This window comes from Takifugu flavidus, chromosome 16 (genome assembly GCF_003711565.1).
Source record: "Takifugu flavidus isolate HTHZ2018 chromosome 16, ASM371156v2, whole genome shotgun sequence".
Taxonomy (NCBI): domain Eukaryota; kingdom Metazoa; phylum Chordata; class Actinopteri; order Tetraodontiformes; family Tetraodontidae; genus Takifugu; species Takifugu flavidus.
The window spans coordinates 5677363-5703907 of NC_079535.1; the positions used below are offsets into that span (position 1 = coordinate 5677363).

Below are 26545 nucleotides of genomic sequence, written 5' to 3' on the forward strand. Positions count from 1 at the left end.
GCCCAGTCCTGATGACAGCCTGTCTGCTGAGCAGCGGCCCTCTGGGATGCTGCCCCTTCCCTTCCCAGCTCTGTGCACTAATTGGTCACAAGTGTTCCTGCCTCATGTTGCTGTCTTGCCTCGTTTCTCTGATGCTGAGTGTGACGTGGGCGTGGTCACTGGGATCTGGAAGGGTTGTAATGAAATCATACATCTGGGGAGGTGCATTGTTTCCTGTCTGGAATATCATGTCAGGGTCAGGTATATTTGCTGCAAATCCCCATTCCTGCTCTCCTGGGAGGAACCGAGGCTGGCCTGACAAAAATGAAGAAGAAGAGCTCTACACGAGACAGACTACAATAGGATGTTGAATGAGAGGTGGCGCCCTCTGGTGGAAGACGTGCGTAACTTCCATGCTATTAGCAGTAGATAAAAGCCACAAATTCATTTTCAGACATAAAATGAGCCTAAATTAATCTAATACTTTATGTCCTTTAAATAACATCTACTAGTTGCAAACCATCATTATTAGTTATGTGAACTTCTAAAAGAAAAATAGGGACAAGGTTAGACAATCGGCTCTATTTAATCAGTCGCTTTCCCTTACAGTGCACTCAGCATGCTAAAAAGTCTTAAAAAGAACTCAAACCCTTTAATTAGCAATATGCACTAGGGCTTAAAATGCCCCCACTGGCTTTTTGGAGACCATTAAAAGACTAAATATGTGCTATCAGAGCACATGGGGCACCTTGGGATGCAGAATCCTCTAGAGATGGTTAGCTGACAACCGAACAAGCTAAAGAGATCACAGATAAGGGAGGCTTTCATTTAAAGGAGAAATATAGCCTTCATCCTGCCTTACACACTGGTCGGCTCCATGTCGATACGTTTTAATCTTTTTTCTAACACGAACCACAGGCGCAATGTGTCTTTGAGAAAGTCAGTGTGTGTTTCAGCGCTCAGAAACATAAATGATAGATGTGAGGTGGTGGAAGTCACATCATCAAGTTCCAACCATGGTTTTTGCCATTTAGACATCCATGGGCCGATGCAAACGGCCGTCACGTTATCAATGGAGTGGAAGTAAACCACATACCCAGGAGGAACAGCCGCTCCTACAATTCACAGAGGAGAAGCAGCTGGGCTGCTGTCGAAGGACAACCGAAGCACGCTAACGTGCTAAACACCATTTTTATTTACAACTGGCACGTAGACATAAGTGAGTCTGTGAAAGATGGTGAGGAGGAGTCTCAGAGCTGTTACTCGTGCGTGTTTGTTTGCTGCACTGTCAAAATGGTCATATTATACAGTAAATGAGATGCTAATTAGCAAATGTTGTCTCGAGAAAATTGTTCACTTAGTCCAAGGAGACCAAACAAAGCTGCTGCAGGAAAAAACAACAGAGCTTAAAGGAGAGCGAGACAACTTTCATTAGACTCATCTTCATCCTCATCATCATCACCACCATAAAGACACCTTAAAGCTAATGCTAATAATTCCTCAAATCTGCCTCTAAACTGGGGATAATTTTCTAATGCAAAGCATATTTATTGGCCCAGAGACAAACGTTCATGCAGTTCAAAAGGCTCTCTCAATTGATTTGGTTTTTAAAAAATTCCAAAACCACCTTACTTTGTTTCTACCTGTGTTTGTCTCTGTTGCCCCCCCAGTTAGCGGCGCAGGGGCCCGGCCTTGTGGGGATCTCTCGATCGTAACTAACAAGTTTAGACAAGATGTTTAAAGGTTTCATTTGGAGCATATGTCCCGTCTATCAGCTGTGAATCCTAACGCGAGTAACCGAAGGGAAGGGGAAGGGCGGCGGGTGTGGGGGGGTCGAGGAGTCCCATTTTTCTCCAGTGTTGTCTGTCTGCTCATTGACAGCAGCGCTTGCGAGGCTGCGACTGCTAGCGCCAGAGGTGTTACTTTTCCTCCTTTGACTTTTTGGATTCATCATCCAATGAGCGCAGGATGTGACCCATAAAAACACCGGCGGGCGAGCCTGCAGCGGCGCGCTCCGCGTGGGGAGGGAGGCAAGGAATCTCAGCCCAGCGATGAGTCAGTAAATGGTTTAAGGGGACCAGTCGGCAGCCTGTAATCAAAGAAACAGGCTGTGGAGTTTTAAGGGTGAAGCAGCCGACCGTGCTGCAGCAGCTTCGCAATGAGATCTTTCCAGGCATTCGTTTTTTTAATCAAGTTTTCATCGCTTCGCTTTTCCGCTGCGGATGACGACAGAAGGAATAAATGACACGCATCATATATCAGGGGGGATTGTTGAATACCAATTATATAAACAAACAGCGCCGGTCGGGCTCGCGTGTATCCGAAACAGATCGACTTATTTCCCATCCATCACTGGTACCAGTCATCTCAAACCCTCAGAAAAGGATGATTTATGTCAGAGCTAAAAATGACAGGAAGATGGCCGCTTTGGCGCCCGTTCAAAAATGTTAATTGACTGCTTCGGCGATGAGTTGACAAGTGAGCCGGCGTGATCGATGTGCTCGTCGCCCTTTTCCCTCGGAGGGAACGTCTCCCAGGATAAAACAAATCCCGCTCTGCGTTTGCCTTGGCGAGGGCCCCGGAATCCCGGGAGCGGCAGACGGTGTCGTATGAAAGTGTAATGATGACAAAAGAGGCGGCGGCAGCCCGAGTTACTGTACACACTGCAGACACAACAAATGACTTCCAATAATTAAACACAGGAAGGAGGCGCGCGGCTCCGGAGAGGCTGCTTCCTCCAGAAGACCGTACGCCGTTTACTTAACGTCAGCTCAAACTTCGAGAAGAGCGCGCGAGAGAGATGAGCTGTCACTTTGTTTCCATTAGGACGGCGATGGAGAGCTGAGCCTGTGAGCGTGCTGAATCTCCCAACAGCTTATTTGGGATAAATCCCCATTAATGACTGGGAAATGTAATCAATAAAGGCCCCTATCTGCTGTGTTAAGTGGCATTCTGCCCCTGACGTACCTGCGACGACCAGCCGGGCCGCTGCGTGCGTGCACTTATAGAACGCCCTGGCGCACAGCGGCACCAACGCTCCGTTCATCGTCCCCGTGGCTTTCTTGAATGTGGCGGCGATGGCCTCGGTTGCATCCCTCGCGGTGGCGAGCTCCAGGCCGTCGACAGGCCGAGCCAGGGAGAGCGAGAGCGAGGCGCCGCAAGCGCCGGCGGACGTCACGCTGTGCCAGTCTATAGATCCGCACGGCACCTCCGTGGTCAGGTGACAGGAAGTGCTTCTGGAGTCGTCCTGAACAGCAGTCACGTGAAACTCCACAGCAGCACCTTTGGGTAACGCGGGTACCACAACCACCAGTAGGGGCGCCGGTCCGCTCCGGGGCTCCCATGACGGCCCCTGGAACGCAGACAAAGGGCACTGGTCAACAAATAATACACAATTAAAGGAACCCCTCCCCCCGCCCTGTTGAGAGACGCGCCGCGCTGTGCTTATTGCGACGCACGTCGCAACGTTCTGCAAAATAGCACCAAGACGAGCTTTTTGAGGCCCGACAGGGCGTCAAATGGGAGGACGTTGGGAGTAATGATAGTTTACACGCTACCCAGAAGAGGGGAAAAAATCCATACTGCTTTAAGTCTCCATAACGTGCAAATGCGTCTGCTAACATGACGGCTCCCGCTGATGACTCCTCACCTCTCCGGGAAGATCGCTCCTGACCCGTAATGGTGGCGCCGCCGCCGCACGCATTTTGGTGGAATAAAGCGGCCTCAATTGTAGAAAGAGACGCGGGAGCCTCTGTGTTTTTATTCTCCTCTGGTCCAAAGGCCATTAGCACTAGCAAAATGTCTTTGGGCAGTGCTACAACGTGGCCCTCTAATCATACTTGGCTGTGGCTTCATCTGCTAATGGGGGAGAAATGAGTGTTTTATACAACCGCCATTTCAGCTGGAGTCGATAGGGCAAAAACACTTAACCCCCTTTTCAATTTGCTGGATCAATTTTCATCCACTTACACCCCACTCCGTAAGTGCAGAATAATAACGGGTTACTCACATTTTATTTTGATATTCCCTCACAAAAAAGAGAGAAATCATCGACGAGGGCCGACTATGGCCTCTTTGTCCCTTCAACAGATGAGCTGTCATGACCCAATCAGCCAGATTCACTGAAGCGGCACTTACCTCCAGATTAAACTTCAGCAAACACTTAATTGTACATCAACAGCTAGCCTCACGCTGCGGCGAGTGTCCTGAATGGGCAGATGTGCACTAAAAAGGGGGGGGGGGGGGGGGGGGGAGCTTAAGATCTCTCCACTCGGTAAATTCTGAAGCGAGCCGCGCCTGCGGTGGTCGACAATAAGAATCAGAAGAGCGGAGAACAACAGCCGCGTCAGCACGCGAGCTGTTAGCGTGTCAGACAAAGTGACAACACACATACGTGTCCCGCGCTTTGATAAATGTTATATTAGCACTTCTGGCGCTGGGATAGGTATTCTCGGGGGGGGGGGGGGGGGGGGGGGCTTCTGCATGTGTCAATAGTGATTGAACGTGGGAGGGAAAGCAGGGGGCGAGCAGAGAAGTGACAGGAGGAGGGAGGCCTGCTCAGCCAGGCTTAAAGGCCACCCTGAAGGCCCTGGGTGCTGGGGGGTGCTGCACCCTACTGGCTGCCTGCGAGGACATGAGGGGGTCTTCGGCGCCGCTGCTCCAGCCTCTGGCAGGACTTTCAAGTCGCGGTGCAGTGGCTGACTTTTTGTCAGAGCTGTCGGAGTGGGTTACATCAAGGCCCGATTCGTTCTCTATCACCAGAATCTGCACCGGCCGGAGAGCTAACGCAGGGGTTGTGTGTGTGTGTGTGCACGCCGCCGGAGCCTCAGCGCCTCCGCTCGCTGGGTAGGTCGTAGTTAAACACATCCAGAAGTCTGCCCGGCTCTCTAGACTGTGTGAATGCGTGTGTGTGTGTGTGTGTGTGTGTGTGTGTGGGGGAGACCTGCTTCTTCATGTGTTTGTTTTCCTTCCACTCCCTAGCCCCCATCCCTGTGCCTGGAGCGTGCGCCAGGGGTCGGAGGGCCGAGAGGCGTGAAAGTTGAACGGTAAACACGGTAATAAGGAAGTGGTGTAAAGGCGGCGAGCAGCGGGGAGCTGATGGGACTGCGCCGCTTAGCCAGTTCCCCTACATTTCCTGCCCAGCGGGTCGCCTTCAGCATGTGGCTCCGTGTTTCAGCACTCGCTGTCAGCTCGCCGCGGTATCGCCTCCCTCGCGCCGCTTTTCCGATGCATTCACCCCCAGAAGGCATCGGACTGCTGTGCTAATGAATCGCAGCCTGTAGTTTGAAGGTTTGTGCCTCTTAAGTTGATACAAATGGACAATTCTTGACTTGAATATCTCCCTCAAAGCCCTCAAAGCTCGCACAGCCCCCCTCACCTGCTGCGCTCTGATGTGCGGGAGAACCGTTTCACACTGGCGGCGACTCGAGCCTGCTTCCAATTAACCCTCGGAGCTCCTTCACACGCCCAATTAGATAAATTACCAATAAGGAAAACACAGCAATGCAGCCTGGTGGCTAACAGGCACACAGGTGTCCTCAGGCCTGCCGGTCGGAAATAAGCTCCAAAACTCCAGATTAAGAACAGCATGCAAACTAATTGGGATGCGATGCAATAGGAATGAAACATTGAGGTTTTCCCAAATTGATTTATCACCTTTTTTAATGCTGTTTAGCATCAAGCACTTTATTAATCCGTTTTTATGAAACAAGACCTTTCTGCAGGGTTAAATTAGGACCTCTCCGAGGCATTTTCTCCTCCACCGGAGGTCTCGCTGGCTCCCGGATCTGCACTCCGATTCAAATTTTTTAATCATGTGACGATTAAGACAGATGGGATGTGTCAAAGGAAGAGCCAGGGGATCTCCCAGCAGAGTTTCCCATCGCTGTGATTCCCCCCACTCGCCTCGTTGTGGCTGCTTGGCGTATAAATACATTTGACGTGAACTGGAGGGGAAAGACTGACCAGGCGGCGGAGGTCGCGGCGATAAGAACGCCCTCGCAGGAAATGAGGGAGCACGGGGTCAGGGCAGTGACCCAGAGCTCTGTCCTGGGGGGGATCATTTATTCACAGATTTAACCTGGGCGTCCTTAGAAATTAACATAAAACACAGCCTTGATATCAGAAAAGACCTAAAACACTCCTCAAAGATTCCTGGACAGATTGTGTTTACCGCTTTTAAGCTGACGTCTCCGTCAGAGTCAAGCCACATGTTGGAGGTGGGCCGCCTGACGCTCTCCCCCAGGCCCAATTCCCAGGGTCCCGCAGATTACTGTGGGAGGAGAGGGGCTGCCAGGGGAGCCCGCTGCCCCTCTTTAGCAGCGCGGAGCGAGAGGTTGTAAGCTGCAAGTGCTGGAATGGCAGGAGGGATGGAGGGAGCTGGCAGAGAGGTGGTGGTGACGGGGGGGGGGATAAGCTGCTCTGAGAGTTGAACCGAGCTCCAAAATGGTGCGTGGGGGCAAAGGATTAGGGAAGCTCTGAGGAAGACATCTGCTTCTGTGCCAGGCTCCGTGTTATCAAAGACGCCGGCGTTTCCCACATCATCAACATTTCATGAGCGCGCACGCTGGTAAATATCAGTCGCAGCGGCTCAGGTCTCGGGGGGGCAGGGCAGGGAGGGGCAAGGAACTTTCCCTTATTTCACGACTGTAGAACTAAATTCTGAAAGGCCTCTCTGCAAAAGTTAAAGGCTCCCGTTTCCTTTTTTCACTTATTAATCAGCCGCTGGTTCTGGCTGTCTTCTGATCCATTAATGATGCGTTCACTCTATGTAGGACTAGGCACGAACGATCAATATTTCCCCTGCATCTATAATAAAACAAGCCACCACAGCCAGCGTATATCTTATACTTTTAGAAACACAAAGAGGCTGACCTTCTCCTCTTCCTCGGCCCTCAGCGCGCTCTCCAGGCCTCCCTGATGACGCCGATGTCCCGCTTCCTGGTGGCGTAGCAGTGGGCCTGGACAACGTTCGCTAGGGTGGAGCTAGCGATCACGGCCTGCAGGACCTTCCTCACATGGCTGAGGGTCAAAAGAGTCTGGGTCCTGGCGCCGGCCTCCACCAGCTGCATGGTGCAGGGAACCAGGCCGATCTGGCCCGAGCAGAAAACAGACTGATCCACCTGGAGAAAAGGACGGGGAGAAACAAGCGGACGTCAGCGCCGACCCACCGATGCTGCGGGGATGTGTGTATTCCACCACCCTCTATCGTTAGCATGTCAAGATTAGCTTGTTTAAAATGAACCAAAACAGCTGCCCCACAATCAGCTGAATAAGAAGGTTTCATTAGAAGATCCTTGACCTGAAGGCGTCTCTATTCAGCGTCTCTATTCGCGCTATCAGACATTAGGTCGGTTTCATAAACAAGGCACGAGTTCAAAACCCACCTACGATGTTCAGAAATCAAATTAACGTTCATTCTAAACGTGTGCTGCATTAATTAACACGGCACAACATCCCCCCCCCCAGCATCTTATCGCCAAAATTCACTTCACAAGCAGATATTATGTGAAAATACTGTGACAGCAGCTTTATTTATAAGCACGTTTAACCATGTGATAATAAGCTCAATTCTCCGTTAAACACCCAAGATGGAGTTAAGCTTCATGTATAATGAAACAGAGGGAAAAATCTATCCTTTTAATGCAGAGAGATGAGTGCGGATGAGAGGCGGCATTAAAGGGGTCGTGTCTTCGGAGACCTTCCCCGTTAGTTCACCGGTGTTTGGGCTTTAATGTCATTACTGCGGGATATTAGCTGCTGGTCAATGCAAATAGCCGCGGATGTCTTGTTGATAATTGCTGGTCTTTGCAGGGACTTTGGGGCGCGTGCAGCTCCCCAGGGAGGATCAACAAAACCTCAATCAATAGATACACGCTCTGAAACTAAAGGCCCAGTCCCATTTCTCTTTTTTCAGTCCTGCCCACTCACCTACTCCTTGGCCTTGCAACACGGGGTAGAGGTTTGAAATCTACCCCTACGTAACGGGACACCCTATTGCAGCGCCCCCAGGGCTCGACGTAAACAGGAACCACATGCTTTTGCTAAAGAATCCGATTTGCAAAATTAACTGCTACAATAACAGGCAAGAGCCTCTTACATTGCTGTTATTTTTAAGAAAACCTACCAGGGTGGGAAAAGGTATTAGTTTCTCAATCTAAACCAGCTGAACTGAGCTCCTTCTTCTGTCCGTTGGCTCGGATTGATGGCGGTGACACAAATTCTCCAAAGGATGAAAACCGAGAGCGAAATATTTCAGCCCCGCAGAAAGATGCGTGTCTTTCTTGCCGCACAATGAGATGCTAGCCGCGGCGCTGTTTAGCTAGAGGGCAAACACGGCCACGGTTATTTCCATAATCAGATGGGTCTGCCATGATCTCCTGCTTCTAGGTTCACTTGTCAGCTGTGATGAATCTTCGGCCTCCCTCTCCGTGGCTCCAAATTACTGGGATGGTCCCGGAGACAGGAGACGGGCGGAGGACTGGGAGAAGTGGGGTGCATGCAAGTGAGAAGGAAGGAAAAGGAGGAGGAGACGAGGCCCTCCGCGCTGGATTGAGAAGCCGGGATTCCCACATATGAACAACAAATTTCCACTGGCATTCCATTTATCATCCATCACACCCAGGCCGACAGTGAAGGGCTGCATCAGGTTGGATGTGCGGCCAGTGCTTCCTGACAGGCCCGTCTCACCGAAAGAGCACGTTCCATTTTAAATTCATAAAGGCCGCTTCCCATTTGTCTATTTGAATATCAAAAGGGGCCGGCATGGGACCCCTAGTCTGTTAAATCGCCTCCACCAGGCAGGTGTGTGGTGATCAATTATTAAGCAGCTCGCGCTGGTTATTCTTGGTGGGAGGTGAAATTGGGGAATTTGGGGGTTTTGCGATGTGGCGGTGGTGGTTGGGGGGGGGGCAGATTTTTTTCCTGTGACGAACCTGGTTGGGGTGGTGGTGGTGTGTGTGTGGGGTGGGGGGCTAGACAGAGAGGGAATACGATTTACATAAAATTAACAGTTCAAAAGAGTGAGTTCACACACCAATCAAACTTGTTAATTGACTGTCAATGGCGTGTCCCTGAATATACAACACAGCTACATAATTCATCTTAGGCCTTGACAGCAAAGACAGTCCAATTTGCATGGGCGTTCTAAACGTGATCAACAACCACAATGCCGCATGCATTTTTAATAGACCGGAGATGGGAAGCTTTAATATTTATGAGGGTCAAACAATTGCGTACGACATTAAACTTTCTATAACAAGCTAGGTATTTTTCTAATGCTCACCTCTTGCTCTGCCAACGGGAGGAAAAGCTGCAAACGAACACTTCTTGATCAGGTTTTCCTGTTAAATACGCATCTCATCCGTTCACACGACCTGTGGGAAACACACCCTGGTCCGGGCCGATGATCCCGCGTGAACGTTCGCTGTGGCCCAATCGATGGCCCCGACGAGTTCAGCGCCACATGAAAAAGGTCAGCATCCCCAGAGAAACGCGGTGTTGTATCATATATGTAAATGCTGCCTTCGATTTGATCCCTCAAGGTGTCTCCTTTCCAGTTAGAGTGTCTGAGGTGTTTCTGCAGAGGTCTGGCAGGGATGACCAGACAGCGCCGCTCTGTAAGCACATGTGCTGGAGCCCTCTGGGCCCCCGTCGTGTAAAAAAAAAAGCACGCTTGTGTGTTATTAGCAGGGCGCATGGACGGTATAGATGAACTGGGCTGGTGTGGATAAAATGACCCGGTATTGACGAACAGTCAGGTTTCCCCCTCCTGGTTCCAAGGACGGAGAGGAGGAAAAGCGCTCTCGCGCTCCTATCAGATATGCTAATGGTCACATTTCCCCCCATTGAGACCTCATGCATAATTTAAGAAGGAAAATGATAATACAAAATGTGTAAAATAGGCCAGATTAGTATGGTGTAACTTTTCCATTGTGCGAGGACACGTGTAACCAAAATAAAAGGGTAATGGCGGCGCCGTAGGAGCTACAGGGCGGATAATTAGATACACACTCTATTATTAGCGATATGTTGTTAATTGTCTTCATCCGTGCCGCCTGAACACGGTATAACGGAGCCACTGTGCAAACTTAGTGTGAAACTCTGTCAGGAGTAGTTTCTTAAAGTTTTCGCATGCGTTTACAGCAGATTTCAGCGGATGCGCTTGCAAAATAATTCCAATTTATAGTGCAGCTGCTCCACATTTAAAACTTCAAGGAACCTTTTCAATATATGTGACAAATTCCTAAAATTCCGTCCCTCGCTCCTCTTTGCTAACGCTCTCCCTTTCGTGAATATTTTAAGGGCGGAAAATAGCTCAAAACATGAGGATCAAGACGCCGAGGTTGAAGTTATGTTGGATGTATTTAAGTGCATACATTATGTCTGCTTTTTTTTTGGGGGGGGGGGGGGGGGGGTTGATATGCAGCGACTGTTTAATCCTTGCGTGGTGGATGGCAGTTTGTCAGGGATGTGTGCCGTGATTTCATCTCCGACTGGCTTCAAGTCTGTGGGGCTCTTTCAGCATTAGCGCATTCAAAGCGAATCACGTCTGGGAGTGGGAAATGATAAGAGATGGGCTCATGTTGTGCTGCGCCCCGAGGAAATCCTGCCTCTTCTGACACCTCATTTCTACAAATACGAACCTTTCAGGAGAACCGCAGCCGGCCTGCCCTCCGCTGAATCTTTTCCTCGCGTTAGGATTCTCATTTAAGGCTACACAGGGAGGGAGGGGGGGAGGGAGGGAGATATTTGCCTTCTCTCTCTCCCCCCATCCCACCATTTCTTTTTTGTGCTTCCTGTTTGTGCTCCAGTTTGAGTCTAACCCCTGTACGCTCAACTGTCACACAACATCAGTGTTACTTACACGGCGACATAAATAGCGGGATGAAAAGCACAAAGAGAGGAAAGTGGACGGAATTTCTGAATATAAGGCGTTTATTTTCAACGTAAAAAAAAGGGAAAGTGTGTGTAAATGGCAGAGTTGGGTAAAAAACGCACGGCTGTAATTAGCCGTTGTTGTCGCCGTGTGTTGGTCCAGTCTGAACTGGGGACTCTGGCCTCCCCCCTCCCCCCACCTTCTGCGTATTTTTTCTCTCCCCCTGTTGTTTCTCCACGTCAGCCCTCGACATGCCCACGCCGCAGACACTGAACCGTGTGGAAGTGTAACACTGTCACGTCAGCTCCGGTCAGCTTTATTGTGGTCAGGAGCCGCGGCGCGCTACTATAACCAAGGTCAGGGGGGGCCTGACTGCTGGATGCTGAGGGAGACACATCTGAATGCCAACGTGCATGAGCGTCCAAACAAATGAATAAATAAATAAGCACTTCCTTTCCGGACGACAAATGTCTGAAGCATTTTTCCAGCAGAAGCCTCCTCAGCTCTCGGGTGACGCGACGGTCCCAGTAATGGTGTTAAAACAATGGAAACGGATCCCAGCAAATAAAACCCCACTCAGAGCTGATGTGAATCAAAGTGTCTGCTGCTGGAGAGCCCTCTGCCACACCAGAGCTCGCCCGTGGACGGAGAGTGATGGAAGGGCACGCGTTTTCACCGCGTTAGGCAAAATGCCCCGCTGCCTTCAACTGTCCCGACCTCGCGGTTTTTGACAAATTGGTTGTGAGGCTTTTACGACTGATGCACATATCGCAAAAATCATTTCTGCCAAGCTTCCTCTGTGACCTGCCCGTGGGACATGACAAGCCCCCTTCCACGCATCGCTCTATCAAACCAAATATTTCCAGGACAATGCAAATTATGACAAATTCCATCATCCTGCATTATGCGCTTTCCTGCTAATCTCCCTAATTCGAGGGAATCGGGGAGGGTCTCATGGTTTCAGCTGAGGGGCATGTTGTCTGATTGAATGATGCTGAAACCGCAACCCTCAACCTCCCTCATTTCTCCCTTCCCAGCTGCGACCACCTCGTCTCTTCTGTCTTTTCATATTTTGACTAAGTCTCTTGGTCTGGTGAGTACAGGAGCACTAACAACCTGGACCACAAAACAAGTATGTCAGAGCAGAATGCTGCAGAGAAATCCTCCTGTAACTGTCAAAAATGAAGAAGATCCATGTGTGGACGACAGCGTGCCATTGCAATATGCAGGAAAATGTAAAATGTCTCCACTACACGAGGGGAAGCAACTCTAACAGTGACCCAGAGACGAGACGCTGCAGGTTCACGGAGAGGAAAAAAGAAGAAAAAAAAAATCTTCCTGCATCTGCAAACTGTCTGCACGATCTTGCTGCTTATCTGTTGCTTGTGGCTCAGCATTCACAACAAGAAGCTGAAAGAGAGACCCGAGAGAGAGAGAAAAATGTGATTTAAGGATGAGATCGAACACGTGCAGTTCCTCCTCCCGTCAACAGATGGCAGTATGGCTGCATTAAAAGGAAAGCGCGCATCAACGCAGCCATTCACGCAAACTCCAGTCAGTCCGGGGCCAGAGCAGCTTAAGAGCATCCGAGGCTCCTTAGAATCACCGATTTTACTTTTTCTTGGCCAAATATCTGCATGAACCTAAATTAGTTCTCCCAGTGGACAGACCGCTGGAAAAATGCGGAAATATGGAAGCTAGAAAACAAAATTCTTTAAATTACAATATATGCCGTGAGTAAATAAATTGGAATTAGTATCAGTGAATGCAGAATATGTTGTTGTAATATGTGTATTATGTGTCAAAAATCTCTAGTGAATACATAAACTTCATGCTTTTTTTTGGCTACTGTAAATGGTTCCACAATAATAAAATGAAATAAATTGCTAAGAAATTGCACCAAAAATTGAGCTCCGTAATTTGGAAGTGTATGTAGTCTGTTTAATAGTGAATGCAGTTTTATCCTGAGCATCTGGGCTATAACACACTGGCTACACCTGTGGGGCTCCATCTCTACTTACCTAATAAATCTATAATATTAATATAATAAATGTGTTGTACAAGTGCTGATATGTCCTGGGGGGGGAGAGTGTTATTCCCACGCGGCCAGTTTTACCTTAGCGAATCTCGCATTGACGGTGATGCCGTTTGAAAATGAACGACGGGTCCAGAGTTACCACTTGCAAGAATTGCACCATATGTAATTAATGTCAAAAGCAGCAGCCCGAAAGGAGACTGGAACCCTAACGGGCCCTTTCAGACATGTTTGAGGAGTGATCGCTTCATAAATAGCTGTCAATTGAGAGGGGATAGAATGACACAGAATAATATATACACATAGAAACAAATGTTAGGTATAAATAAGCCAATAAAAGACTAAAAGGCTAAATCTAGGTTAGCTTTCTAAAGCTGTATCAAACAGATTTATTGCTGCTTAGGATGATTTTTAAGTTGGGGGGTCAACGTTTGTTGTCATTTACATCCGCGGGAACCTGCAATGTTCTGTCCGCTTCCGCCACGTGTGAATCTTCCACAGCCTGCGTCTTCCAAACCCTCCTTATCTTATTGTGTCTGCACGCGTGCGTGTGTGCGGGTGTGTGCACGTGGGCCCTGTCAGCTATGCCTCCTCGTCACTGCGGGGGGAAGAAACACACCCGGGCAGGTCTGAATATAGTGGCTAGTTACCATAGTAATGGAATGGTCATACGTCTCTCCTCCGTCAGACAGTGATGAGAGCGGACAGGACATGCCGCTATGCTTTTTATCTGTGCGTTCCCTATTCACTTATTTCATCCTGCAAATAAAGCGCCACGCCGCGCCGACCCCTCCTATTCCCCAATTCAAATGAACGGGTTCACTGGGAAGTAAATAGTTAGAGATGAGGTCGTTCGTGAGCGCAGGACAACAAATAACGCCGTATTTTGACTGAGGGCTGGTGATTGGGATTGTTCGGAAGTGGAGGGATCTGTGGGTGACATTTTTCAGATGCCTTCTTGATGTCTGCGAACAAATCATTCCTCGGTTGCTCATCAGCAGTGACAAAGTGAGAAGCAAACAAGTCTCCCCCCCCCACACCCCCCACACACACACCAGCAAGGGAATCTCAAATTTGAAGAATCGAAAATTAATAAAAAAAGTATTTCTATTCCTGGGTCTCACACACACACACACAACACACACACACACACCCCACACACACATGCACACACACACACACACACACAGAAAACATCATCTGTGCTAGTGTGAATGGAGCCATTTGCAAATGACTAAGTCTGTGTAGTATCAAACACACAATATGTCTCCATGTTTGCCATGTTTACACCTATCGTATCTGGGTAAATAGTTTGTGTATCTCCATTTTAAGGTTGTGGCAATGGTCCCCGTCATCCCATGGCTGCCCGGGAGCAGCCAGGCACCAATAATACATGAAGAGCGGCTCAAAGGCAATTAGGATCAGTTGTCAAGGCCGGTCCCATTAATGAGAGCGCGCGTGTGGCACAGGCCGGGTCAGGGGCACAGCGGCGAACGTGGACACCCGTGGAGCGGATGCGCCCTGACAGATCCGGTCCTTCGCCTGTCCTCGCCTGGTACAGGCCGACACCAGCCCGTTCCCAGCCAGTGTGGCGACGGCAATGCCGAGCCACAGACTCCTGAAAATGACCGGCGCCATGGCGGGTCTGGAAAATAAAGAAATCTGAACGCCAAAAACCTGCCCCCGCTTCAGAGAGGAGCCTGATTTGACACATGTGTACGTGCAGCGGCGAGGCCAGCTGAGATCATCAGTGCTCACCATTCTGCATCGGAGACAGCCTGGACAAATAGTCAAACATGTTGTGAGTACACAAAGCTGCATGTTAGCCATCATGTGTCAACATGTTTATTTGCAGGTGGTTCGAGTTAGAGGTGTGTGTGCCCGCTTGCTAATTTTGTTTGCCTTTGCGTCTTTATCTGTTTGCGCATCGCTGGCTGCAGTTGGATCCTCCACATCGGCGCTGTCAGTCACCGCGGCGTCACCTATGGCGCCTTTTCATGGCGGAACCAGTTTGTCTTGTCACAGAGCCAGGGCCAATTACAACAGGCAGTCAGGTGCACGCGCATCGCGGGAAGCGGCGCCGCCCGCTTACAGGGTTTGATCAGCATGTTTCCTGAGAGTCCGGTTCAAACGGAGGGGCTTGACCCAAGCGTCTGTGTGGGGTGGGCAAACCCCGGCGACGTTCGGAGACGGGAGCCGGATCGATCCCTGGCCGTCAGTCAAATCCTTCCTGACCGAAGGCGTGAACCCGCGTGTGCCATCAGGGAACCGAGGGGAAGGAAACAATCGGGGCTGTTCCGTGTGTGTGCATGTGTGTGTGTCATCACGCAAAAACCACAAATCCAGGTGAAGATCCTGCGAGCTAGGAGCAAGTCTCTACGTGCAGCGATGTCGTAGCCCGCGATTTCGCGGCTGCACAAACCGCTGAGCCTTCAAGTCCCCGCTTTCATCAACTCCATTACTCCCCAACTGGCCTCACCCCTTCCCTCCCTGCCTCATCTCCCCTCCTCCTTGGGCAAAAGTGATCATTTGTTCTTTTATTAAACTTGATAACATCCCTTGCGTTGTCGGGGCGCGCACGCAAGGGGGCCGCCCCTACTGTTCTAGCCCGCAGCATTTTGTATTATTGGCGCATTATTTCACGCATGCCCTCCTCTTTTATCAAGCACTTCTGAAGTAATGTTAATAGACTAGAAAATTGAGACATTTATGAAGTATGGGCCGTGTTTATGAAAAAATCCATAAAGTATGACAGGGGAGAGGTGAGATAAAAGCAAGATTTTAATAGATTATGGCAAACAGGGGAGAGGCGTCAGATGCTGACAGCGCCTCCTTTGAGATGCCTCTCATTTTATGGGATTCATTTTGTTATATTAGAAATGAAGTTAAATGTCCTAATTAATCTGTTCACGCTGCATGAATGCCTCCCTGAACTAATTAGCTTTTTGGCTAATTACTCTTCCTTGGTAATTGAGGTGGATGCATCCTCTAGATGGAGGTGAGGGAAGTTCTTGGGAAAAAGATGCAGCGTTTGTGTGAGGTCGGCTGAACTGCGGATGTCGGCTCTTCTACAGGAGAGACATGTTGCGAGGGACAGAAATAAACTATCAAACTAGGGCGCTGACCCTCACTTCAGTGTCATTTTTTGGTTCCTCGTTCAGCTGTCACCCTCTTGATTATCCCCAATGAACCTGGACTCCTACCAATGATCAATGCATTGCCTAGTATTTGGAAACTTCATGTGCAGTTAAGATTCCTAATATATGTGTATTTTATGATGTGATAACCTCGGCCCAGAAGCTCCCCACAGTCCTTTAACTACCATTCATAAATATAATCCAGTGATATATAGGAGAGAGGCACTCTCTTCTGCACCCTTTTCGTGGGTGGCCAAACCTCACTATGACTTCGAGTGACCTTTGAACCTTTCATCAAGTAGGTTAGACAAAATTCATCTAATTGTTTTGAGACATTAAGTTGCCCATAAGTAGATTATACACATCCTACCACTCTCCGTAGTGCGCTCTTCCTTTTTGATGCTAATCGGCGCAGTCAGCTCCCTCCTGACGCCTCGCAGTCCACTTTGACAATTTCCAAAATCCAATGCAAATCCTGTCGTGGGCCTGCGCAAGAAGGCCTCCTACAATATTGACTGTCACTCACAATTAGGGGAATGAGGGAAGGGGTTAGTGATCACTAGCAACCTGAGGCTAGCGCAGCCAGCTCCCAAAACACAGCTTGGACAATCTGATCAGTGAGTATAATTTCCTGGCAAATATCCCAGGGGTGCGCCACTTACCCTAACAGGAGAGAGATGATGTTTAACAGCCATTCAAGTGATAGTCCTTCTATTCAGACCTGTTCGGGCTATTGTGGCTGACGGCGTAAATGCTTCTGAATGTGATTGAAAAGGCAGAATTGATCTACTCTAAACAATAGTGGGGGGGAATCATATGATGTGATTCTGGTAAATAAGTACTCACTTTTTTTTTTTTTTTAACTGAGAGAACAAAACATCACACTGTTTTTTTAAAAAAAACAGCTTTTTTCTTTCTTGGTGTTATGTTAATGACGCATAAGAGTTTAAAAGCTCCATCTAAAAAACAAGCACATGCAGCCATAACTAATTTTTATCTAAAAGCTTGCTATTAGTCCTGTCTTTGTTTAGCATGAAAATGCTACAAATGGATGTCTGAGAGCAGCCTTTGTTTTTAATGAATTGGCTGAGGTAAAATGGGCCAGATCTTTATTTGATTATGCAAATTTTGTCTAAAACAAAGCAACATTTGAATTAGACCAGATAAAGACAGATGTGACCGTGCTAAATAAATTACCCCAGAAGTAACATATACAGTATTGTAATAAGTGCAACCTTTGAAAATATGTACAATAGGTGCACAGAATATTTCTGAATTACATCACTGCCTTTGTACCTGGAGGCTTTTACCTAATATTCCAGCACATCATGCATTTGCAAATGATCCACCATCGGGACCCCTGTGTCGACATCATAAAGGTTAACTAATTCTTTAAATCAAGTCGGATCTGAATCTGACAGCTTGCCAGCCCGACTCGACATGCAGACAGCTTGTTGCTTCTCAGAGCTGAAGACGTGACGAGCCAGGCAGATAGCCGAAGAGACGGATGGAATTTGAAAGTCCAGCGTCCGTCAAATGCCAGTCTCTAATGCCGTTTCCCTCCACTGTTACCAGCAGCACCCATAACAGCGACTGTGGTCCTGTCCTGAAAGAGCCATGTGGACGTCACATCCTGTCAGTAGCCATGTGCTATTTCTCAAACCGCTGGACACTTGTCAAAAGAGGATGTGGGTCCCCACAGATCCGGTTTAAAGCCGTAGCTGAGCATGCAGAGCATATAAAAAAAATAAATTAAATAAAAATCAAGCGATGCAGAATAATGGATTGTCATTTGTCATCCATTTGCTTAATGAAATTATCCCTGAGAAAATCATCTCTGCTGCTCAGAAGTGCTGACAGTCTCCTCTAATTAAAATCACTGCGTCATCCTTTCATCGTTTCAGGCCACCCAAGAACCTTTGTTGTAATCGCTAATTCTGCTCAGCACTGAAAGTGGGAAGCTTCGTGTTGCGCGCAGAAAGCAAGTCACAGTTGTGTAGACACATCCTCGCCGCATGGCAAGAGTTGCCCGAAGAGAGCCGTCATTAAAAAAGAGCCGCCGCCGCCGCCGCCAGCGCAGGCGGGGGCGACGCGGTACGCTCGTCACAGCGGGGCAGTAATTGTACCAATATGTAAAAAGATTTAGTTGTTCTGAAGAGTTGTTAATACATTTTTGATCAAATGAAATCAGTGTAGCGTGGAGGAAGAGCAGCCGCGCGCGTGCGCATGGGGTGGTGGTGCTGGGGGGGGGGGGGTGGCGCCGAGGCTGTACGAACTGTCTCAGCGCCGCTCTAAGACAGCAAACGCCTCTCGTTGTTTGCCTCAAATTGCTTCGGATATGAGCGATCATTAGAGGGATGAGAGACGAGAAGGGGGCAGCGGCGTGTGCTCGCAGCTGACTTCAATTTCATGTCTCAATGAGACTCCATTGAGGAAATCAAACACTGCTGGCATGTCAAAAGCAAACCTGACTCTGTAGGTTGCATCTCAGGAATCCAGACGGCGCAAGTCTCCCTGAGCTTTTGGTGACACACTGGTGAGATATGCCGTCGAGCTCGCAACGGACGGCTAATCCACACATGTTCTCACTCATAGCTGGATTTGGCTGCAGGATCAAGGACAGTGTGGAGGAGATGGACGCTATCCTTGTTGACAGTACCTTGACAAGTGTAATCCCATATAATACACAATGGTTAAACAAAACACCAAGCCAGCCGTGCAACCGCAGCCCACACTTCCTCCGCTGTGCCTTTGAATCCGACATTCTTTCTGGGTTTGAAAGAATATAAAAGAAGTTCAATTTGTAGCTTTACAAACAAATGCAAAAAATGCATCCCCACTGCCCACAAAAGTAGAAAGACATATTTACATGCAAAAGTAGCAATGAGAACAAACTATCACACAGAGCGGCCATCATAACGATCCGTACGCATGCATCCATACATAAACAGAGAGAACAGACGGGCCGATGCTGGAACCGAAGCCCACTGCTTTGTAAAAGTCAAGCATAGCCAGATATTCCCAGAATCAGCGGTGAGATCGATCATTCTTCAAATGGATCCTTTGTAGGCCTCCATTAATCCAGAATTTATCGCCTTAAAGCCACACTGAGCAACAATGACAGAGGGCGTTTACACAACACTGAAGTGAAAGTGATCAAAAGCTGAGCATTAGCATTAGCATTAGCAGAATGTTCAGGGCATTGTCACGGAGACCAAGTTCAAACTGTGAACCTGCTGAGGCTTTCGACCACTTTGGCCGCTTTGTCGCCGTTCTTACCCTGACGGCCTGGCTGTAGGGCCCGATGTTGGCAGGGGCCCAGTGGGACATGCTCTGCACATGCAGGGCTCCCCTTTCATGGAAGCAGCCTTCCTCAGGAGGTTCAGTCCAGGCTTGGAGCAGACAATCCATCTGGAGCAACTGGCCTGCTGGTAGAGGAGCCTGGACACACACCCTGCAGACACAAACCATGGCGACACAATGCTTACTACAATACGGACAAATTGGGTTCGAAAATGAGTTTGGAAGGTGACTCCCTTTACCTGGCTGGAGGGTTCACACCGAAGTGTTTCTTATAGACTGCATTGAGCGGAACAAAATCTCCCATTGACTTCACGTAGAGATGAACCAGGATGATATCCTGCAGTTTCCAGCCTCTGTGATCCAACTCGCCTGTGCACAGACAATATATCATGTGGTCAACAAGCAAATCAGTCAAATCCAAGCACACATTTAAGCGGAGGTATCTTGGCCAGATTTTGTAAGAAAGTTTTAAAAATTGCATGAAGCGATACGCTCCAAACAGAATCCAAATTTGCTGTTTACACACATGCACGCTTGGAGGTCCGTGCCCAAGCAGGACTGGAAATCCCCGAACAAATGTTTGTGAGTGCTAACCGGTTCCATTCGGATGATTATTTATGACTCAGGTTTGTGTGCTTCTCATATCAGCGTGTGCTCTTATAGTTCCAGTTTCAATGTCACACGTATTTAAACTCCCCTAAAGCAGCGATTGTTCTGGTCCACGTCTACAAAGCGTGGCCGAACAACGCACGCGGACACGGCGCGGCGCGGCTTTAGAAGTGGAAGCCGTTCTGCAGCCCTGCAATCGTTTGAAAGGGCTTCAAGTTTGTTTTTCCCTTTGCCAGCCTTTCCTCAGACTGCTTCACCCTCGCACAAAAAAGGTTTTTCATTAAATATTAACTTGTTTAATATTGTCTCAGCACTCTCAAGGCTCTTCAGCTGAGCACCGCGATAAACATTAAATATGCTTTTCATCTTCAGCTCCTCTTTCTCCATCAAAAATGAGAAACAACATGCAGAGATACTGTAAAAGCGCACGCTTTTAAACTTCTGCAGGGCAGGAATGATAGCCCGAGCTACGCGGCGGTGCTGTCTGTGGGTGTGTCTGGATAGAAACTTGTTTAATTTGAAGGGCCTGTCCTCGTTTGGTGGCCGACTCACTGCATCGTTCTTGTAACAGACGGAGGTTTGACACGTGGGGGGTTTCTGCTGAGCTGACACACTTATGAATAAGGAACAACTCTTCCAGCTCTACCGCACCTCCTCATGTCTTTAGCAAACACAACAAGGAGGAATGAAAGACACCCATAGGAGAAAAGGGGCTTTTCTTTACTGAATATGGAAGATTTTGTAGGGGAGTACAATCAGATCTGCAGAATGCGAGCTGCTTCGATCAGCCTCTATCATCTCCTCTTGATCAAATCAAGATAGGCTTGGAAAAAAAGGAGCTGATTCAAGGTTAGTTTAATCTTCTCTCTCTCTCTCGCCTCATTTCAGAGTGGCATTAAGAGAGTTTTCTAACAAACCACTGTGTTTTTATGAGCTTAGAAGATCTTCAAAAGCCCACTTGCTGTTCCTCAGTACTTTTTCTTACTTTGCAGCTGCATAAAGGCTGCAAACGCCTGGCCCTCAATCCCGGGCTCTTGACTATGAAAGCCGCTGATACCGGAAATCCACTGAAAGCCTCTGGAGCTTCTGGGCGAGAAGGCCGGGAGAAGACCTGAAGGAAGAATGTAAACATGTAGAGAACAAAGGTTAGCATGGGCCACTATGGATTTGGCTCCTTAAAGGCTCAACACAGGGCTTTATCAAACATTTAAAATAGCTTGCATTCTTTTTTATCATCAGAGCATTTGAGAGGTAATTAATGCACATGTGATTTATGTCATGCGAGGAATGACTGCAGAGACTGTCGTGCATGTGCTGCAATGACAGTTCTTGTCAAACAGTCACTCAAAAATATTAGCATCACCGTGCAGGCTGCATGACACACACTCAAAGAGCACACACAGCTCACAGATATCATCTGACACCCACATAAATACACAGTCAAGCATGCATGTCTGCATGTGCATGTTTCACCATAAATGAATCTCACTGTGGCCCGGCTGACAACTAAGGTCACATTTTGATGTAAATTCTTGCTTGTTGTCTTCAGCTTGATCAGCATATTCCACCTCCTCAGTCATCTTGTCAATGGCGCTCTGGCAAGGACAACTACCATGGGGCAAAGCGCTCGCCACCACACCCTGCAATAAAGCACCACAGGGAATACATCAGGCCAAATGCCCACCGAAGAGAGCACAGCCTTTCTCAAAGACAGACAAAATGTTGTATAATTAGCCAGCATTTTCTGAGCACCCCACTTAGCGGGCTGTGTGTGTGCACGTGTCACTCTTTGATGACAAGGGCTCAGGCACACATATCTTCAAGGTGAATGAATACGAAACAACATGCTAACATATTCGCGGTTCGGGCGGACAGAAAGTGGTGTCTTCTGATACTGTAGATTCAATCACACGGGCTGTCAGTCAAAACTCACGCCTGGATGGCTGAGACGTGTTTGTGTTTTCAGCTGTTTTATGTTGTTTACTTAAACTTTGTCTCCTCAGTTTCTTCTTTAAAAAAAGAAAACTTCCTTAAATAACAAGTCTTTACCATTCTCCAAGGCGTACACATTACCTGCCAAATCCTGCTGGGGTGTCGCACATTTGAATACATATTTCATATTTCCTCAAGCCTCCCTTGCCATGCCCGACACTCACTCACCCCCCCTCATCTGCTGTCAACTGCATTAGGCCATATGATAATCAAATTAATTATACTTCAGCCCCTCTCTTCTAGCCAGCATGAAAAATAGCTTGACTAGCATTAACGGAGGGCAAATGATGGTGGTCCATCCCCACCCCCTGAGCTTGGTGCAGTCTCCTCTAGTGCTGGTGTCACCGCGGATCTGTCACCCTGACGAGAAGAGCTTCAGAAGGCTCAACCGGGGCAGGTTCTCCCCTGGTTGCCCACCCCCTCCTCCTCTCGCTGCCTGCCTCATAGGCCCTGGATCTCCCTGCTCTACTCTCAGCAACCTAGGGGGGGCTACAGGGGCTGTGGGAGCGTGTGCGTGTGTGTCTGTCTGCGTGATGGGGGAGGAAGCTGCAGTGTGTGGAGTGCACAAAAAAAAATATAGCTGTAGGGAGTGAGACTGCAGGGTCACAGAGGTTGCGGGATGGGGGTATGTTTTCCATCCATAACGGTCCCAGCCCCCACCGAATGCAGAAAGAGACACACAAACACAGGGCTGCGAGGATGAAAACAACATCAAATATACACATTATTGTGTAATGAGTAAAGAGGCACACACGCTCAGCCCGGGGATACACTATATTGTGATCCAGGAGTGCGAACAGCACTTCCTGTCGGCAGAAATTCATCAGCCAGGAGGTGTCACTTTAAAAAGATCATTTGAACTGAAGTAATTAAAAGCAGATGTAAAATAAGGTTTCACAGTTTTGGGACAAATCTTACATTTGGCTGTTTGTGTGCGGTAACATGATTCGAAGCCAAATTCAGCTCTCTTTCTCATAAAACAAAGGCCAATTTCAAATGTCTCCTCACAACCCCCCCGTCTGTGTCCACTTAGCCGGCTCTACCTGAATGCAAAGTGTCTTAATGCGAACGGACATGTTTATGAAGCTGGGCCTCGTTTCAGGCTGCAGCGAATATTGCAGACGTCAAAGTAGGCCATGTGGGGCCAGAGGAGAGGGATGTAAAGATAGACTGAGAGAAATGAAGGATGGAGGCCCTCTGGATTTGTGCTGAAACTCTGTCCTGCAGTTCTTCTTTACAGGACCATCACTAATTAAAAGCTTTTGTCCGAGTGTGTATCTCCTTTAGCGTGATATTTAATCAAACGTTGCTGCAGCCACTTCCAGCTGGGATTCAGAGTTGAGCAGCGGTGAAATCAAAAGGACAGATTCCTTTACAAAAGTGGACTTACTCCATCTTTGCTCTCGGTGTGCATCTCAGTGAAGCGCAGGTAGCCAACTGGAGCAAAGGCATCTGCCGAGTGGATCACCGTCTCTGCCGCATCACTGCCCGTGCACACACACACACACATGCGCACACATAAGAAAAAAAAACGTTGACTTTACAGTAATTGTTGTGACACATCTTTGGAAGTTTACATTACATGAACTCACATAACTATCTTCTTTTTGAAGAGAGGGCAGTCAAGGGTGAAGGTTTCATATTCACCTCCCTCCCCACAAACGTGAACTCCGTACTTCTGGGAGAGCTAATCAGTGAAACAAAACACTGTATTAAATTACCTTTAAACAAATAAACCTTTGAAAGACAATTCTACTCACAAGATATAACACAAGACATCCATTACCCAAGACTCTGATCATTAGAGAATTGTGTTATCATTGACAAAACCATAGCGCGGCGCGCATCAGGTGTGTGTTGTGTGTGTCCATATATACCAGTTAAGGAATGAAAAGTGTGGCAGAACATCTACCAGTCTGAGACCTGTTTCAGATAGGGCTCCATTTCAGCTAGAGGTTTTCCCAAGTGCTTTCCTGGATCCAGGCCTGCCATCCACGTGGGGAATGTAGACACAAACACACACATGCAAACACAAACGCCATTTCACACAGACAAATGTATGATGGGATAGGAAAAAAGAGAGGAAAAGAAAGAGAGAGAGAGAGACTGATCAGCAACAGTGCTCCGTGATTGAAGATGACAGGCTGGGAGGGTTACAGGCAGCTGCACATGTAAACCTGCACCCTGGATCTATTTGTTTGACTTTGCAAGTAGTGTACACAGATCTCTCCGGGTAAGGGCAACAGTTTTCAATTGCTGGCCACAGGACCCCCTCCCAACACCCACTCCCCCCTCCCCCAGTGCCCGCTGCCTCCTCATCTAGTTCCCTTCGAGAATATAAACTCTGGAAAGAGAGCTTGTTTATTTGCCTTTTCCCTCCCCTCCTTCCCCTGAAATGGTGCATGGAAGTGACTCACAGGCATGGAAGAGAAAATAGGGAGCGGGGTGGGGGGGTGGGGGGTGGTAGGCGGGAGAGGAGCTGTGTATACCCACTGGTGCCATGCTCCTAAAACACAATCTAACTGTCGCTCCTCTGATGAAAACAAACGCAACCACACAGCTACACTTAATAATCTTTGGCATATACATTTGTAGATCCCAAAAATAGAAGAGTCAAATAAGAAGGTTGATTTCCCTTTCCCTGCACATCATAACCATCATTAAGCTACAGGTGATATATAAGGAGTGATACACAGCTGAGAAATGAAGGGATTAAAAAAAAATGCTGATGGCCCCGAATCATTTCCAGAAAAATCCAATAAAGGTCTTCTTTTCTGATACTGTCACATGGTCGTGCTCGTCCACACACCCACGTGTTTAATTAAGGGAACAAAGTTAATCGCAATGTGAGAATCTCTCCCCTCTTGTGGCCTGACACCCTCAAAGGTTAATGAGTCATCCGCGGGCCCCGTGGGGAGCAATGGATGAAGACGAGAGGGATGGTAGAGGAGGAACCGCTGCGTCCCATCCGGGGTTCATCTTAATCGCAGCTGTGTCTCTTCTCCCAGGGCCCCGGCGGTCAGGCACGCTGGGGGAGAGATGGAAGGACCTCCGACAAGGGAGGAGAGAGGGTGGAGGGAGCGAATGAACAAGCCCTTATCCTCTGCCCAGGGGATCCGTGTTCTTAATTAGTGTGAGAATATCTAATCTCAGCATCCTCTCATCTTAACCCTGGCACAAAGGTAATAAGGAAAGGGGGAAAGCATTAAAATGCAATCCCATTTAATTCTCCTTTTAATTAGTCATGCCTTTTTAACAAATTTTAATAATTGGCTCCAAATTGCTGAGGGGACGCCATGTTTTATAATGTGTTCATTAACTTCCCTGCTCCTAAATAATAAATGATACATGATTTGATATTTACAAGGAGGGAAGAAGGTGATGGAAATCTAAGAGGACAGAAGCAAGTGATACATTGATAAAAAAAGATGGCACCAGTGTGGAGGCATTCCTCGCAAGACCACTTAGCACTTGTATGAGTGTTTTCTTAATTGATGTTTCCGAAGATTGCTGAGACCATTTGGAAATGAGGTTGGATGGAACAAGGTCCCAAGAAGGAAGAGGGAAGTCTGAGCGAGCCATTAGAGACACGACTCATTTACATCATCTGCACATCTCTGTCGTCTCTGAACCTGTTCAACAACTTGACCTAAACCCAATTACCAAACCTCATTATGCCACATTAAACCAAAATACACCTGCTAGAAGCTGCCATTATTCTGCCACCAGAGACGGCAGGACCGCACTTTGGAAAGAGAGGAGCCTTCTAAAGAGAGATTGATAGAAGCTGCTCTCATTTAAAAGGCCTTTTTATGTTGTGTTATCCTGTAAAACTCCAATTAAATACTCTGAACTTTAAAAGAATGGAGACTTCTAATGAGAAAGAGAACAGAAAATAAAAGTTGTCAACTCTAAGTGTCTCTAAAGTGGTGCAAAACTTTATTAGACATGCAAATTAACAGTAAAAATGAGAAAGAAAATGCCAAATATCTAATAACATTTTATTCACGATGCGCCATAAGCAGAGTCTCATCTACGTCTATGGTACTCAGCTTAATTCTACTTTATTTATAAAGCATTTGTTTTAGTCAAGACTGTCTCTAAGATCAGAAAATTCCAGATTTTAACAGGAAGAAACCTTAAGCAGATCCAGGCTCACCCCCACTGATGGACAGCTAAAGGGGGAGAAGAACTTCTACAAGTCAATTGCATAATTCCCAGGGTCCAATTTCACACTTATTCCTTGATTTGATTGGTCCTTTTTTTCCCCATACAGGTGTTAACTCATTCAGAGCAACATCCGGAAGTTACCTATTCAGTTGAAACAGCGTGTAGTTTGGAGGGGGGAAAAAAAAGGAAAAAAACGAGCCTAATGCTAAATTAAAACGCAGAGATTCTAGATAGTCTGAGCTGAGCTGAGCCGTACGCGGTATCAAAGGCGTCTGCGGCTGTCTTAAGGTCTGCCACACGAGCGGACGGCGTGACTCTAATCCCTGCCTTCAGTGAGAAAAGACAGATAAAACTGGATTTACGACAATTTAGCTTTTAAATGGATGAACTAAGCATCTCCTCCCTGATAGGTGAGCTGCAACAGCCATCTAAACAATCCTCACC

General features: G+C 47.9%; 1 protein-coding gene across 1 annotated transcript in view; it reads right to left on the reverse strand.

Annotated features, from left to right (window-relative positions):
• Positions 1 to 26545, reverse strand: part of dph6 (diphthamine biosynthesis 6) — a 44556-nt gene that overhangs the window by 1392 nt on the left and 16619 nt on the right. Inside the window, 10 exon segments of the mRNA XM_057058125.1 lie at positions 2947 to 3331; positions 6853 to 6884; positions 6887 to 7100; positions 19307 to 19481; positions 19570 to 19699; positions 20925 to 21050; positions 21429 to 21579; positions 23322 to 23415; positions 23524 to 23618; positions 23855 to 23916. Of these exon segments, the coding sequence (XP_056914105.1) occupies positions 2947 to 3331; positions 6853 to 6884; positions 6887 to 7100; positions 19307 to 19481; positions 19570 to 19699; positions 20925 to 21050; positions 21429 to 21579; positions 23322 to 23415; positions 23524 to 23618; positions 23855 to 23916 (1464 nt within the window).